The sequence below is a fragment of the Cnephaeus nilssonii genome (genome assembly GCF_951640355.1).
Source record: "Cnephaeus nilssonii genome assembly, chromosome: 1".
NCBI classification, from domain to species: Eukaryota; Metazoa; Chordata; class Mammalia; order Chiroptera; family Vespertilionidae; genus Cnephaeus; species Cnephaeus nilssonii.
Genome location: NC_137072.1, coordinates 3,987,990 through 4,004,255, shown reverse-complemented (window position 1 = coordinate 4,004,255; position 16,266 = coordinate 3,987,990). Strand labels below are relative to the sequence as shown.

At 42.0% G+C, this 16,266-nt stretch overlaps 1 protein-coding gene across 1 annotated transcript in view; it reads right to left on the bottom strand.

Annotated features, from left to right (window-relative positions):
• The window catches only part of UACA (uveal autoantigen with coiled-coil domains and ankyrin repeats), a 124,384-nt gene extending 111,631 nt beyond the window's left edge, over nucleotides 1–12,753 (bottom strand). Inside the window, exon 1 of the mRNA XM_079771271.1 lies at nucleotides 11,830–12,753. Coding sequence (XP_079627397.1) covers nucleotides 11,830–11,904 — 75 coding nt within the window. The 5' untranslated portion in view covers nucleotides 11,905–12,753. The remainder of the gene's footprint in view (nucleotides 1–11,829) is intronic.
• Between the last annotated feature and the right edge of the window lie 3,513 nt (nucleotides 12,754–16,266).

Below are 16,266 nucleotides of genomic sequence, written 5' to 3'. Positions count from 1 at the left end.
TTCTTAGATCTTACTTCACCTAAATGTCCTCCTAAATATCTAAAACCTAAGATGACAGGATAATATATTGGGTGAATGTACACATACACACAAAAACAAGAAGGCAAAAGGGATAATATGACAGATAATATGAGAAACACTATAGAATTCAAGACAAACATTATAATGGGACAAATCAGAGACTTTTATACCATTAGATTCTACAGTATATATAAAACAGACATGAACCTTAATGTGTCAATTATCACAAAATTAAGTACATCAAAAAACCATTTGAAATATACGAGGTGACAGAAACACAACTATAGTGAGACACACACACTACTTTTTTGTGTTTTTTTAATAAATTTTTTTATTTTTTTATTGATTTCAGAGAGGAAGGGAGAGAGATAGAAACATCAATGATGAGAGAAAATCATTGATTGGCTGCTTCTTGCATGCCTCCTACTGGGGATCGAGCCCGCAACCAGGACATGTGTCCTCGACTGGAATCGAACCCGGGACCCTTTAGTCCGCAAGCCAATGCTCTATTCACTGAGCCAAACCGGCTAGGGCCACACACTACTCTTTTATTTACAATTGGTCAAGCAGTAAAAATAAACATGTAAACCTCTTAAAAATCACTAGGAGGCATCAATAGAAATAATGGTCACAGAACATGAACAGGTAATTCCTAAAACAAGAAGTGAAAGTGTCAATAAGCATGGAAATATGTTCATATCCCCAAAAATAAAAAACTATGGACTAAAGCAATAATTTTTTTTATTAGGTTGACAAATATGTTTTAAATAATAGTATCCATTAAACTTAAGATAAGGGAATGCAATAATTTTATGCATAGCTGGAAGGAACACAAATTGGTTTTCAGACTGACAGTAAAAAGCCTCCCTTCCCCCCTAACACCCGTCTCTCCAAATTTTTTGGCATATAGCTTAAGGTACAAATTCCATAGCTTTAATTTTAAATTATATCAGATCACAATGGTTAAGGACATGGATTCTATAGTCAGGCTACCTGGCTCTCCACACATCAGTTATGGCAACTTGGACAAGTAAATAGGGTTGCTATGAGGACTGAGTTAATGTAAAGCATTTAGAACAATGTCTATGACATATATGCTCAATAAAAATTGGCTACTGGTACTTGGATTTCTCATAAGTAATTCCTTTTTAAGTAATTCACTAGCATTTACTGAGTATTCCTAAAGGGACATTTGTATTTGCTCAAATCATTTCATATTACTTATCATCTGCACTAATAAAAGAGAAACATGCAAATTGACTGCACCTTCACGACGTCCACAGCCAATCAGAGCAAACAAGATGGCGGTTAATTTGCATATGCGGGCGCTGAGCGGCCTGGGTCCCGTAAACATCCTCCGGACCCAGGCCACTCCAAGACTGTAGGCCCGTGCTTAGACCCTGAGCAGCAGGGGTCCCAGAACGCCCCCTGGCCACTCCGAGCCTTGGCGCGCGGGGGGGGGGGGGGGGGGGGGCGGGGGACATTCCCACATCGCCATAGCGACGCAGGGATGTTCCTGCCCCACCCCCAGCCACTTGCAGCGGCCTGGGTCCGGGAAACATCCTCTAGACCAAAGCCGCTCAGAGCCTGTAGGCCCACGCTTAGGTCCTGAAAGGCAGGGGTCCCAGAACGCCCCCTGGCCACTTCGAGCCTATAGGTGCAGGCGCCAAGGGGCTGGGGGCGGGGCGGGAACATAGTGCCCCCAGCCGCTTGGGAATGCTCCAGCACCAAGCGGCAGTTTAGGTCCACGCTCCCAGCCCGGCGCCCACGATGGGGGGCTGGCTGCTGGCCTCTGGGGTGTGTAGAGACCCTGGTGGCCACCGCTGCGTGCGGCCCAGGGGTCCCTGCATGCCCCCCAGCCTGGCGCCCATGGTCAGGGCTCATGCAGGAGGCAACCAATCAAAGTGTCCCTCTCACATTGATGTTTCTCTCTGTCTCTCCCTCTCTCTTCCACACTCTAAAAATCAATGGGAACATATCCTCAGGTGAGGATTAAAAAAAAAAAAAAGAAATGCATATCCTATGAAAGACACATCTTGAAAATGCCTAAAGAAAATTGTCATTTTTTCATGGTGAAGGGACTGGAGTCCGTGTTGATGAAAACACCTTGGTGGCTGTGGTGACTGGCAGTGGCTGCAGCAGCGGGGTGATGGGGCTGGTGCCTTCCCCTGACCAGCCCGGTTGCCTCCCACAAAGGGAGACATCCCCTGAGGGCACCCAGTATGTGAGAGGGGGCAGGTTGGGCTGAGGGAATCCCCACCCCCAGTGTACGAATTTTGTGCACTGGGCCCCTAGTCTTAAGTATAAAGTTTATTACCATAAATTGATTCAAAAAATTATACATGTATCATTTACTGTGGCATCAAGGTAATTGAATAACATGCTAATTGAATAACAGAGGCAGTATGCAATCTTTAAAATGAACATACCCAGTGGTTTATGGCATGGGAAATAGCACTAGGGTACTTGTTTTATTCTTTATCTTCAACTGTATTTTCTTTTCTACAATAAGCATGTATGCCTTTAATGAGGGGAAAAAAGATTTTTAAAACAATAGGCAGCCATTTCTCCTAACTGGTTCAGTCATACACTACTGTCTCCGAAGGGCACTTGCCAGTTCATCATATCACATCCTTTTCAGAGCTTTGGTTATACAACTATATCAGTTCATCTTTTGCACATCATTTCAGAGACTATACCATTTGAATACAAATTAATCACTGTCAACAATATTCAGGATTCCTAAGAATAAGAAGTCCAAAAGACAAAACTGTTTTGTAACTACAAACACGTGAATTTATTCTTGTATTTTTGTGATATATTGTTAAACCTAGAAAAGCAAATAATGCTTTCAATTGTTTTATGATTTAGGAAAATGAGGTAATAGGCATATAGTATCCGATCATTCCATTTATAATTTCAGGAAGTACATTTTAACCATCCATTTTTAGACAAGTTCCCTATAGAAATCAATTTGACTTCCCTTGCATGAATAAGCTCATGCAGGTAGAAATTTTCAACAATTTCTTATTATATCCCTTAGGTGTCAGGACAGACAAATGTTTGTGCAATCTATAACAGGATGGTAAAGGCTTCCATATGATAGAAATGACAGAGAAAACATGAGTTATAAAATTTAAATCTAATATCATTGGATCTAGATTTCTTCACCAAGGATACAATTAAGTTAAACAGGGCTAATGAGAACAAAATTTTGTTGACTATTAGCTAATTCTGGCAGGAAAGGGAAAAGAAGGATGAGCTTATTAACTCACTAACAGGATAATTTCTGAAGAAGAAACTTTATAGCTCCAGCCAGTGATCTCTCTAAGCAATGGTTTTAACTTATAAAGGAATTCAAAATTTTAATTCAAGTTAAAAAATAACAAAAAAGAAAGAAAAACCTTGCTTTGACCATACCCCCCAACTTCCACACTCTAACTTCTTACTGTCACTTTGCCGTACCTCATCTCTGCCATCCAATACCATAACACTAAACTTCTTTCCCAAACCTGGTGCTCCCTTCCTGGGCTATATAATTTCATAGCTCCACACCATTGTACTTGCTGTGCTTTTGTGTGGAAAGCCCTACAAACTGTCTTTCTGGCCAGGTTCAAGCTTTACATTTCTTTTTCCCCAACCCTACCATATCCATCCATATTCCCATAGCAATTTATACACACCTCTATTATGGCTCTTAAAGTATTGTATTATTGTTATTTAATGTGTAGCTATCTTAAAGTTCTTTTTTTAATTAAAAAATGATTTACTAAGTGAGGTAATGTATGTTAATATTAAAATTCTTGAAGGCTATGACTTTATCTTTCTTATTATAGAAACTAGAAGCCCAGTGCATGAAATTTGTGCACTTGTGGGGGGGGGGGGTCCCTCAGCCCGGCCTGCACCCTCTTGCAGTCCAGGAGCCCTTGGGGGATGTCCAACTGCCAGCTTAGGCCCGCTGCCCCCAGACATCCTTAGTACTGCAGCAGATGTGGGAGAGGCTCCCGCCACCGCCACTGCACTCGCCAGCCGTGAGCCTGGCTTCTGGCTTAGCGGCACTTCCCCTGTGGGAGTGCACTAACCACCAGGGTCAGCTCCTGCATTGAGCGTCTGTCCCCTGGTGGTCAGTGCACATCATAGCAACCAGTCGTTCTGCCGTTTGGTCAATTTGCATATTAGCCTTTTATGCCTGCGGGATCGGGCCAAAACCGGCTCTCCGACATTCCCTGAGGGGTCCCAGATTGTGAGAGGGCGCAGGTCAGGCCAAGGGACCCCACCGGTGCATGATCAGGGCCGGGGAGGGACACAGAAGGTTGGCCAGCCGGGGCGGGACCACGGGAGGGCTCCAGGGCATGTCCGGCCCATCTCGCTCAGTCCCAATCAGCTGGACCCCAGCAGCAAGCTAACCTACCGATCAGAGCGTCTGCTCCCTGGTGGTCAGTGCACGTCATAGCGACTGGTCAACTGGTTGACTGTCTGCCCCTGGTGGTCAATGCACATCATAGCAAGTGGTTGAGCGGCCTTACCATATTATGCTTTGATTGGTTGAACGAACAACTGGACACTTAGCATATTAGGCTTTTATTACATAGGATTTTAGAACATAAGAAAAATACAATAGTATCACAAAAGTAAATACAATACCTACAACAATTATGACCAATCTATTTCAACTATACTCCCCACTTACTTTTCCTACCCACAGATTATTCTGAAGTAAACCCCAGACTTCACATCATTTCACCTGAAAATAGTATACTTCTAAAATTTCTCTGAAACACAAAACATTTTATAAACTTAACCAACATAATTACCATTGTCACATTTAAATCTTTCAAAATAATAATTCTATAATATCACCATATATCTAAATTAGTATTTACATTTCTTCAATTGGTTATTAAACGTTTATTTTTTACCATTAATCAGGGTCTGGAAGAAGTCTATCATTGCAACTGGTAGTCTCTTAAATGGTTTGCCTCCTTTTCTTCTCCTTCTTATAAGTCTTTTTTTTAAAGAAAAAAAAAACAACTACAGGCCGTTTGTTTTATAGAGTTTCCTAAGATCAGAATTTTGCTCATTGCATACCACATTACTCTATCCCCTGTATTTTCTGTAAAATTGTGGTTAGATCGAGAGGCCTATCATATTCAGGCTTGGTTCTTTGGTCAAGACTGTTAATAATAATGAAATTTCCATCAGGAGATAAATTATGTCTGATTTTCTTTTTGAGATATTAGTAGCCACTAGTAATCACTGTCTAGACTCCAGATCCATTTAATCATTAGGAGTTGCAAAACTGTGACATACTAATTATATCATCCCATCTTCATATATTGGCTAGGATACAATAGCTTTTATAAAAGAGAAACTTCGCCTAACTTAGTATTTGGCTACCCTGAGAAAAAGCATGATGTTTATTCTTTCTCTTGATTTTCTGAATATTAAAAGTACATCACTTGGGTTCCGGGCACATCCCCAATAGGGGGTGTGCAGGAGGCAGCTGATCGATGTTTCTCTCTCATCGATGTTTCTAGCTATCCCTCTCCCTTCCTCTCTGTGAAAAATCAATAAAAATATATTTTTTAAAAAGTACATCAGTTCCCTAACATTCTCAAAAAATGACAATTTTCTTTCTTCTTTCTTTTTTTTGGTAATCATTATTATGAAATCGTGATTTAAATATTTCAGTCTCCTGTTGTATTATCTTTACTGGTAATCAAAAACTATCCCACTATTGGTCAAGTGGGAACTGCTTCAAGTGATTCCCAAGTCCTAATCTTTTATACCCTCCTTGCTTTCTAGATGACAAAGGATTCCAAACCTATCTTGCACATTTTCTGTTCCCAATGTAGAATTATCCATTTCTTCAAAGATGACCTTATTAATTCACTAGAGGCCCAGTGCACGAATTCATGCATGGTCCCTTGGGGTGGCCTGCAGAGATCAAGCCCCAGCTTGTGCCCCCAGGCTCTCAGCCCCAGCCTCGCAGCCCCGCAGCCCCACATGGCACTCCATTGTGGACTGGTGCCACCCCCTCACCTGTTCCACCATCCCGCCTGCGGGGCGATCGATCACCGCCGCCACTGGTCACCGTCTGTGGAGTGATTGGCGGGGCGATTGGGCCCCCACTCGCACTCGTCTTGGCCTGGCGCCACCCACTCACCTGCTCCACCACCCTTCCGTGGTCCCGCTCTCGTCAGGGCCCATCAGGGCCAGCAGCGTCTCCACTGCCACCTGCTGCCAGCGCCACATCGCTGATGTCCGCCATGTTCCGCGCCGCCCCCTGGTGGTCAGCACATGTTATAGCGAGCGACTGCTCTCCCAGACAATTTGTATATTAGGCTTTTATTATATAGGATTCTTAAACCTAACTTATGTGTTCCCTAAATGTTTTTCAAACTAAGTAAGACCACTGCTGAGCAAGGTCCAATTCTTGAATAATTTTAAATTTGAAAAATGTGTATGTGCACAATAAATAAAGACACATAATCATTACTCCACTCTTACTAATATTAAAAGAAGTAATTAAAATCCTTAATTACTCATCATCTAAATTGTAGGACTCATCATGTACCAAAAGACATACCTAAGCAACTCCACCCTTTTGTTTCAGTATTATAATAAAAGTAGAGGCCCGATGCATGAAATTCGTGCAAGGAACTGCGCCCTTGCAGCTGTGGTGGCTGCCTCGGCCCTCGCAGCCCCGGCTTCGTCCAGAAAGTCATCCGGAAGGACATATGGTCTAATTGGCATATTACGCTTTTATTATTATGATTTAGCAATTCAAATCAGCATGAAGACCTTAGCAAAACTCTGGCTGGGCTGAAATCCAAAAGTATAAAAAGAGGGCCTCTTGATTGTGATCTTTCAAGAACCACAAGAAATACAATGTAGGGATAAACCTAAGAAACTGTCTGAATAAAGTTTTAATTAAGGTAATCATTTTAAATTAAAGGTTGTCATCTTCAATAAAAATGAGTAAACAGTCTCAATTAAGTATCATGAGGTTTTTTGGATTGGATTTTTAGAGAGAGAGAGGGATGGAGAGAAAGAGAGAAAAACAGATCTGTTGCCCCACCCACCCACGCATTCATTGGTTGATTCCTGCATGCTTTCAGAGCAGGGACCCACAGCAACCCTGGAGCATCTGGACACGCTCCAACCAAATGAACTACCTGGCCAGGGCCAAAGTATCATGACTTTAAACATAACAATTTGTGATCTTAATTATTCACATTACCCTAAAATCATTATAATAATAATGACATTAGCATCTTTTAAAACACAACTGAATTCCTGAGTGGAAAACAAAATCCTTATTCACCAAATCACAACTAAAACAAAATCAAATTTAATCTTGTATGCTTTCTAAATATCTCAAACCTCTGTTCTTAGTAGGAACCAAAATAAGTTTTTTAAAGACTTTTTTTCAGTTGCAATATTTGTAACTCTAAGTGCCTTTTGAATTACCAATATTTTTTTCAAGGTACTGAGACATTAATAAGATACTTTAGAACATATTTGGTTTTTGAAGTAGTCTAGAGAAAGAGCAGCAAAATAATCATTGCAGAACATCCCAGGTTGTAGACTACTTTAAAGCAATTATTTACTCAGGTACAAATGTTCAGCATAGGTACAATTTAAAGGGGAAACTCTTCCAAAATGTCTGCTTAAAATATTGGTTTGCAGTATTACTACTAGTTCTGGAATGACAGTCCCTTAATTTTAATTACTCAAATTTCCTAATCTGAACTAGGCAAAAATGGAACATGCCTAGTCTCACTATACTTTAATTATAAACATAATTATACATGTTATGACTGTATCTATAATTGACTAGATCTAAAATAGCATTTACAGTCACTTAATTATCCCTTTCAGAACTCTAAAGCTCCAGTTAGTAATTTTAAAAAAATGTAAAAGCAAAAATTGTCTTATTTTAGGATTAAAATATGCAGCTATCTCCAGATGAGGTTTCTCCAGATGAGGTTAGTAAAGGACTCTCAAATGTATTTACCCACAAATGGTAATTGTGAACTATCTATATATATAAAAGGCTAATATGCAAAGTGTCCCTTCGGGGGTTCGACAGGGAGATCGGGAGTCAATTGCTTGCTATGACATGCACTGACCACCAGGGGGTGGCATGGAATGTGGCGGGCGACCAGTGGCAGTGGCCGCTGAGGGAGCAAGGGAAGGAGGAGGCAGGGAGGTGGGGAGGCGGGGGGGGGGGGTAACCATGTGGTGGCAGCGTGCAGGCGGGCAGTGAGGGAAGGAGGAGGTGGAGAGGCGGGAACCTGATCAGCCCTGATCACTGGCCAGGCCTAAGGACCCTACCCATGTATGAATTTCGTGCACTGGGCCTCTAGTTTATTTATATGTGTACAAACACACATCCATTTAGTAAGCTTTAAACTCATTGGCATCTATATATATAAAAGCCTAAGCGATTATTACGCCCAGTTGACCAAACAACCGGTCGACCAGTCACTATGACATGCACTGACCACCAGGAGAAGAAGCTCAATGCAGGAGCTGCCCCATGGTAGTCAGTGCGCTCCCACAGCCAACCTCCTGCGGCTGGCCAACCTCCCGCAGTCCCGCCCCCAGGCTAGCTGGCCCTGATCAGCCCTGATTTGGACTGGGCGAGACAGCCCCAATCGGCCCAGATCGCTGCAGGCCGAGGGATCCCACCCGTGCATGAATTCATGCACTGGGCCTCTAGTTTTTTATAACCATAGTACTATTCTGAATATTTTAAATATCTTTTTTCTGTACATAATCTGCATATAATTATAATTTACCTGTTAAACTAACATACTATATTTCACATACTATAATGTCATAAAATATTTACATACCTCAATCTATTTCTAATGTGTCTCCAGATAAAAAGATTAAATAAAAATATTTATAATATAGGCATTTTAAATTTTTTTCTCAAATCAAAATTATATAGAACATATTGTGTTCATTTCCATGACAATTAAATGTTCTAAGATATCAATCAGGTAGCAATGGGGCAAAGAGAGAAAAAAAAAAAAGCAAGATGTATACCTCTTACCAGAATAATTCTAGATGGAGCAAAACTTTAAATGTTACAAAAACAAACAACAATGAAACAATTGAAAGAAAACAGGGGGCTTTCTTTTTTGCTTAATATTGCAGAGTGGAAAGATCAACATATAATATAAACCTAAAAGTCACAAAATAAAAGATTGATAAATTCAATTGTATAAAAATAACCACCTTCTGCATAGCAAATGCCACCATAAACAAAGTCATAAGACAACTAATTAAGACAAAAAGATTATTCAGATTAATAGGACTAATTTCTCTAATATAAATAAAGTATATATAAATGAATAGGAAAAAAACAACAACCCAATAGAAAAATGGAAAGGATAAATTGTTCTCAGAAAAAAACATAAGGAACCTTAAAACTGTCAAAAAAGAGAAATACAAACTATCCTGAGATACCACATTCACCTGTCTGGCTCACACAGATCAAAAAATCTATACAGACTTTAAACAGAAGCATGAAAAAAAAATTTCTCACCCATTGGGTACATGATGCATGAAAGGAAATTCAACAGCATTCTATACAAATGCACGTATTCTTTAACCCAGCATTTCCACTTTTAGGAATTGACCCTACAAGTGTACATACACACACACTTGAAATAGATACAGGCTTATTCATCACAGCATGGTATATTACAGCAAAAGATTTGAATGGGGATGCTCTGAATGGGCCTACGTATTTACAGTTTTAAAAAAAAGATATGGAACAGTGAGTACAGTGTGCTACCATTTCTATAAAGAATATATAGAAATATTTGTATTTGCTTGTAACTGCTAAACATTCTCTGGAGTGACATGCACGCAACTGACACAAGTAGCCCCTGAAGAAAGGGGACAGGTAACTGAAGGACGGGAGTGAAAAAAGCACCATTTGCTATCTATATTTTTGTTTCTTTCAAATATTAAGCCATATGCTATATTATCTATTCAAAGCAAATAAATAAAAGTTTAAATATTTCTGGAAGAAAAATGAAAAAAAAAAAGCTCCATCATAACAATATGCATGTATGTGACTAAACCTGACAACAGGGATTATGATTTATAGACTAAAAAGCAGAAAGGAACTTATTCTCCTGTACATTTATTTATTTTTCTATCAATGCTTGGTTTGATTTTATTAGTCTTCACACTCATTTATTTTCATTCAATACTTGACAAAATATTTAAACTGAGAGATGTTCACTTTCCTAATCAGATAGGTTCTGTTTTTCATACCATGTATTTATCTTTATGCTGTTATTTTAAGAAAAATAATAAAATGCTCAGTTTAGCAAGTGCTAAAGATTTAGGCTCAAAGAGATGCACTTCGTGTTTCAAATGTACAAAATGCAAACTGGCATGCTGATAAGACCAATAACTACTCTGAATTTCTAGTAGGAAAAAAAACCCACACAATTAAGGTGTATAAACCTCCAAGTCGGATGTGAATCCTTAGTGAAGTTAAAATGGGAAATATAGCAAATAAACCTAGAAAAATACATATCTAAAGCTGAAAAAACAACCTGTACTACAAAGAAGTTGAACCTTGAACTCAACTATATTGACCTGTGAAATCACTAAATGACATTTCTTCCAATTACTTTAAAAAATAACGTGAAACAAAGTAATCTCCCTTTTTATGCCCTTATAAAGCAAATTCATGCTTTAATAAACAACATCAAAACATCAAATATATCAACTGAAGCCATTCCTTTTGTAAAAATTGGGAATTAAAGAGCCTAGTTTCACCATAATTTCCTTTAAGTCCAAGAAAAATCATCCTATAAATAGGTGGAGAGAAAGGCACAATTCTGATTTGACTCAAAAGCAAAAGCATTTTAATTAAAATAGCTCTCATGAAAAGCATATAACCATTTGGTAAGACTCTATGTAAAATAAGTCTGTTTTAATTACTTCAGATGGGCAACTAAACAGTTCGAGCACATATTTTCGTTTCTAAGTCCTCAGGTTTTTACATGTTTGTTTCAATAATATAAAATGTTGATGCTGTGGCCATTCTTCCAATTTGCCCAGTTATCTAAACGCCAACATCTGCAGACGGGCTGTTTCTCCGATTCCTGTTCCCCTGCCGACCGCGGAGGCCCGCGTCCTGCCCAGCGCGGGCGCGGAGGGCGGGCGGCGGTCCGCACCGACGGGTCCGCCCGGGACGCGGCCAGCGGAAACCACCTTCCCGGCTCCCCACCACCCCGGGCGGCCACCCCCGCGGCTGTCTGCCCGGCGCGGCGACGGCCTCGGCCTCCGTCAGAAACCCAGCTTCCCGGGACGGCACCGCGGCCGGAACAAACCCCCAGCCAGGCAGCGCCAGTCCTCCGGGACCGACTCAAGGTGCGGGGCCGGGCGGGTCCGCGGCCCCGGCACCGGGATACGGGCGAACCCCAGGGACCCAGGGCTGCCCGCCAAGAACCCCGCGGAGCGGAGCCGGGCCAGCCCCGAGGGGCGCCGAGGAAGGGCCGGGCCGGTGGCGGCCACCCAGAAACCGGACTAAGGAAGAGGGGCGAGTGGATCCCGAAGCGCCAGGGGCTCGGCGACCTGGGGAGAGAAGCGGGAAGGGGCCCAGGGTGTCAGGGCCCACGCGGGGCCCGGCCTGCGGGAGGAGGACTCGCCGGGCCGACGGGGAGGGCGCGCCGAGGGAAAGCCGCGGGAGGAGCGCGCTCCGGAGCCGGCAGGGCTCTCGGAGGGGAGCGCCCGGAGCCCGGGACGCGCGCGGGCGGCGGGACTCACCGCGCTCGTGGCGGCGCCGGACAACAGGGGGCCGGGCGCGTCCTGTCTCCGCAGGCGGGACTTGAGGCTCTTCATGGCCCAGGCTGGGCAGTCCCGCTCCCCGCGGGCGCGCCGCGCCTGCTCCGCCAGCCAGCCGGAGCGTCTGCGGGACCGGAGCGCGCGGAGGAGCGGGCGGTGCCCGCCCCACCTGCCACCTGAGGGCCCGGCGGCCGGCCGCTCCCGGCCCGCGGCGGCGCCCCGCAGCCCGCAGCCAATCGGCCGGCGACCCCGCCGGGGGTCTGGTGGGCCTTGGCCAATCGGAATCCGGGAAGGGGGCGGGACTTCCCTTACTCACTTACCCTTCCTCTCCCGCTGGAGGAAAAGTTGGGAACTCCAGCTGGGGGAGCCGCGCAGACGGACGGCTGGCCGCGTGGGAGACCCTGGAGCCAGGCTCCGCGCCCCCGGCGCCCGGCTGCCTGGCGGCGGGGCCCCAGGCCGGCAGGGAGCGCGCAGTCCAGCCTGCGCCCTCTCTCCTTCAGGACCCCCTCCCCTGCCCACCCACGTGCTTCTTCCCGAAGAAAGTGCCCTTCCCGCCCCGCCGCCCGGTCCCAGGAAGATTCCGGGTTACCTGCACACACTGGCTTCAAGAGGAGCTGCCTTCCTTCTGCCGATGTTTTCCTGCGTAAATCCAGTGCCTGGGAACAACCGCACGCATCAGAGACGCTACAAACAGCCTCGGGAGTGAGGGGCCCGTTGTGTAGAAGGACAATAAAGAACAGACTTGGAAAGACCTTACAGGAGATCAAAGCGCAGATTAGGTGCTCAGTAATTATTTGTTAAGAACTAACTGCTTTGGCTCAGCAGGATTTGCTCAGTGGTTGAGCCTCAACCTAAGAACCAGGAGGTCACGGTTCATTCCTGGTCAGGGCACGTGCCTGGGTTGAGGGCTTGATTCCCAGTGTGGGGTGTGCAGGAGGCAGCCAATCAATGATGCTCTCTCATCACTGATGTTTCTCTCTCTCTCCCTCTCCTGTTCTCTCTGAAAACAATAAAAATATTTTTTTTAAAAAACCAACTAACTGCTTTGGAGGGAGAGATGGGATGGGTGTGTGTGTGTGGGGGGGTGCCTTTAATAAAAAATGGCCCACATAGCCAAAGTGAAATAAGAAGCTGTCAAAGAAAAATGTATTATGGCCTTTACTTCCAAAAACACGTTTATTTCTTGTAGAAATACATTACAGGTAAAAAATATACAATGAAATTAATGCATCCTATCCAGAAATCTGGATTGTGAGAATAGCTTGAAGGAAGAACGAATAAACAGGTGAACAACATTCAGTAATTTGTTGTTAACGTGACATCTTCAAAAGTCTTCCTTGAAATCAGTTTTTCCCACCAAAATGTTTATTCTAGCATGCACCCATATGAAAAGAAAAGCAATCCACATTTCTGAGTAACAAAGAACTCTTTGTCTGAAAGGTCAGTTTCCTTAGAGTAACAAGGTTTTATTCAGATACCGCAAGAAAGTTTTTAGAATTCTCTTGGAGAGACAGCATTCAAAGTTTGTGTTAACCCTTGACAAAATAGTAAATAACAATTTTCTCTTGAGTACTTTTATAGAAGGAATTTTTCTTGGACTTCTTCAAGATCCATAGCCATTCAGTTTTTGTTGGCTCATTATACTGTCTGTGGATGGTTGCCCTCTTTCTTCACCTGCCATGCAAAGGCCAAATTATCTCATACCTGGGTTTTATAAAAGCTTCCCAACCAGTCACCTGACCTCCAGTCTCACCTCTCACATTACCAATAAATTACCAACTATCCTAAAAAAAAAATCTTACAAAATATTCTCTCTTGCTCAAAGGTCTTCAGTGCCTAATAAGTACAATCTAACTTTTTTACATGGCAGTTAAGACTACAACATGGACCCAACCCTGTCCACCAGCTGACACTCCAAGCAAATTATTCTTTAGCCCATTTCTCAAAACACAGTCTTAATTTCTACATCTTTATGTATGCTGATCCCTCCCCCAGTAATTTTCTCTCTGTCTACATTCATCTAACAAAATTCTACTACCACAAGAATGACTGGAAGGGCAGAAGGGGGCTTCTGGAGTATTATACTATTCCATCTGGTTACATAACTACTGTGTTTGGTTTGTGAAAATTCAGTTAGCTTGTAGTCTTTATAATATATACACTTTTATGTGTGTATAATACTTTAATTAAAAGGTTTTATTCTAATTGTACTTTCATTTCAAATGACCTCCTCTCTGATAGAGCCTTCCCTGATCGCTCAATTTAAAGTGTTTTCTCCATCCCCTGAATGGCTGAATTATATCTCTCATATGATACTAACACATCTGTTCTGAACAAGCATTATTTTATGACTAGACTTTGGACTCCTTAAATCCAGGGAAAACTGATGTTTGAATTCTCTAGAAAGCTTAGCATGTGAAAGGTGTTCAATAAATAGTTCTGAATAAATTGATGCATTCTTTTTGGTTATTGGAGTGAATTCTGGTTGTTTAATCTATGTACTCATATAGAACACAGGATTGGTACTCCGCCTATTGTGAGCACAGTAAAACCTCAATATAATGGACTCATTTGGGTGAGGAGGTGTCTGTTAAAGTTGAAAGTCTGTTATATAATAAACTAGGTTTTCCTAATGCGCATGTTAAAAAATTTGACAAATTAGCCAGGCAAGGCTCAGTGGTTGAACGTCAACCTATGAACCAGGAGGCCACAGTTTGATTCCTGGTCAGGGCACATGCCCAGGTTGTGGTCTCAGTCCCCAGTATGGGGCATGCAGGAGGCAGTCAATCAATGATTCTCTCTAATCATTGATGTTTCTATCTCTCTCTCCCTCTCCCTTCCTCTCTGAAATCAATAAAAACTTATTTTTCTAAAAAAACTGACAAGTTAGTTAGTTTACCTGTTTTTACTTATGTAGACATGCTTGTGTCATTCAAATAAAGTATGTGTGAAAAGTATAATTTCACAGAATAGTTTTCTATATATTACTGTAATTTTAAATTTATACTGAATAGGCCTAGTAAACGCATCAGTCACCAAGAGTAAACAAATGCACATGGCTTAGCACATGTGGGAACATTGGCCAGCACACATTAAATCTGCTGCAGAGCTCAGCCGGTGGGCTCAGTAGTTGAGTAACAACCCATGAACCAAGAGTTCACTGGTTTGATTCTGGTCAGGCTACATGCCTGGGTTGCTGGCTTGATCCCCAGTAGGGGGCATGCAGGAGGATGATGTTTGATGGATGATGTTTCTCATTGATGTTTGTATCTCTCTATCCCTCTCAATCCTTCTCTCTCTAAAAATCAATAAAAACATATTTTAAAAAGCTGCTGCAGAAAATCACACCATGGACCACAGAACCAATTACCATGCAAAATGTAGTGTGATCACGTGCTAATAATTTATCAAACATTGTTTATGAGCAGTGACTCTTTTATTAAATTATGTAGACTATAGTTGTAAATACGTTGATGAAATTACTACAGTGTTTTTCCCAAAATATGGCCAGTTTGCTAAAATTTGTTAAAAATAACAGTGAATTAATAGGGGAAAAAAACCTGTTAATTTAATCATAAGCAAATCTTGGTTAAAAGCATTTTTAAGTTAATAGAATGTTAATTTTCACATATGACATTAGGACTGGAAATTTTGTTTGTTAAATCGGAAGTCCGTTAAATTGAGGTCTGCAAAATCGAGGGCTTATTGTACTGGGTGTCTCATGTAGCATCCAAATTCTCAAAGCTTTTCAGTTGTTACTGTATAAAGAAAAAGCAACAGACAGAGCCACAAAGACAGCTTGCATCAGTTTCCAAAAATGTTAGACTAGTTATTTTTATGAACTGTCTGCATGATGTCCCCATCGTGTCTGTGTCCAGTGGCCTTGATGGATTTTTCCAGGCTAGAAACTTGATAGCTGATGTCTGCTTATTCCCATTTGAGAGCAGCTAAGTAAATAGTACTGCTTTGAATGTGCAGTAATGCTTTTTTTTTTCATGTTGATCTAGAAGCCCCCTATATGAAGTAAAGCTACTATTATTAGCATTCAGCCAGACAGGTTGTTTTGTTTTGTTAACTATTATCAGTCTTATTTATTTTTGTCTTCCCTTCAGAACAAAAGGCACTTATCAAACCTAGATAAGTTTTTATTTGTTACCACTTTGAATCTATATGAATATTTTTGTTTAATTCTAATGTTTTGTTTAATTCTAATATGAAATCAGGAAAGAAAATGCATTTTAAAAATTGTTTTAACAAGTCATGCATGTACAATGTAAAGAAGTATCAAATAATAAAGCCCAGCCAGCATGGCTCAGTGATTGAGCACCAACCTGTGAACCAGGAGGTCATGGTTCAATTCCTGGTCAGGGCACATGCCCGAGTTCGATCCCTAGTAGGGGGCATGCAGGAGGCAGCTGA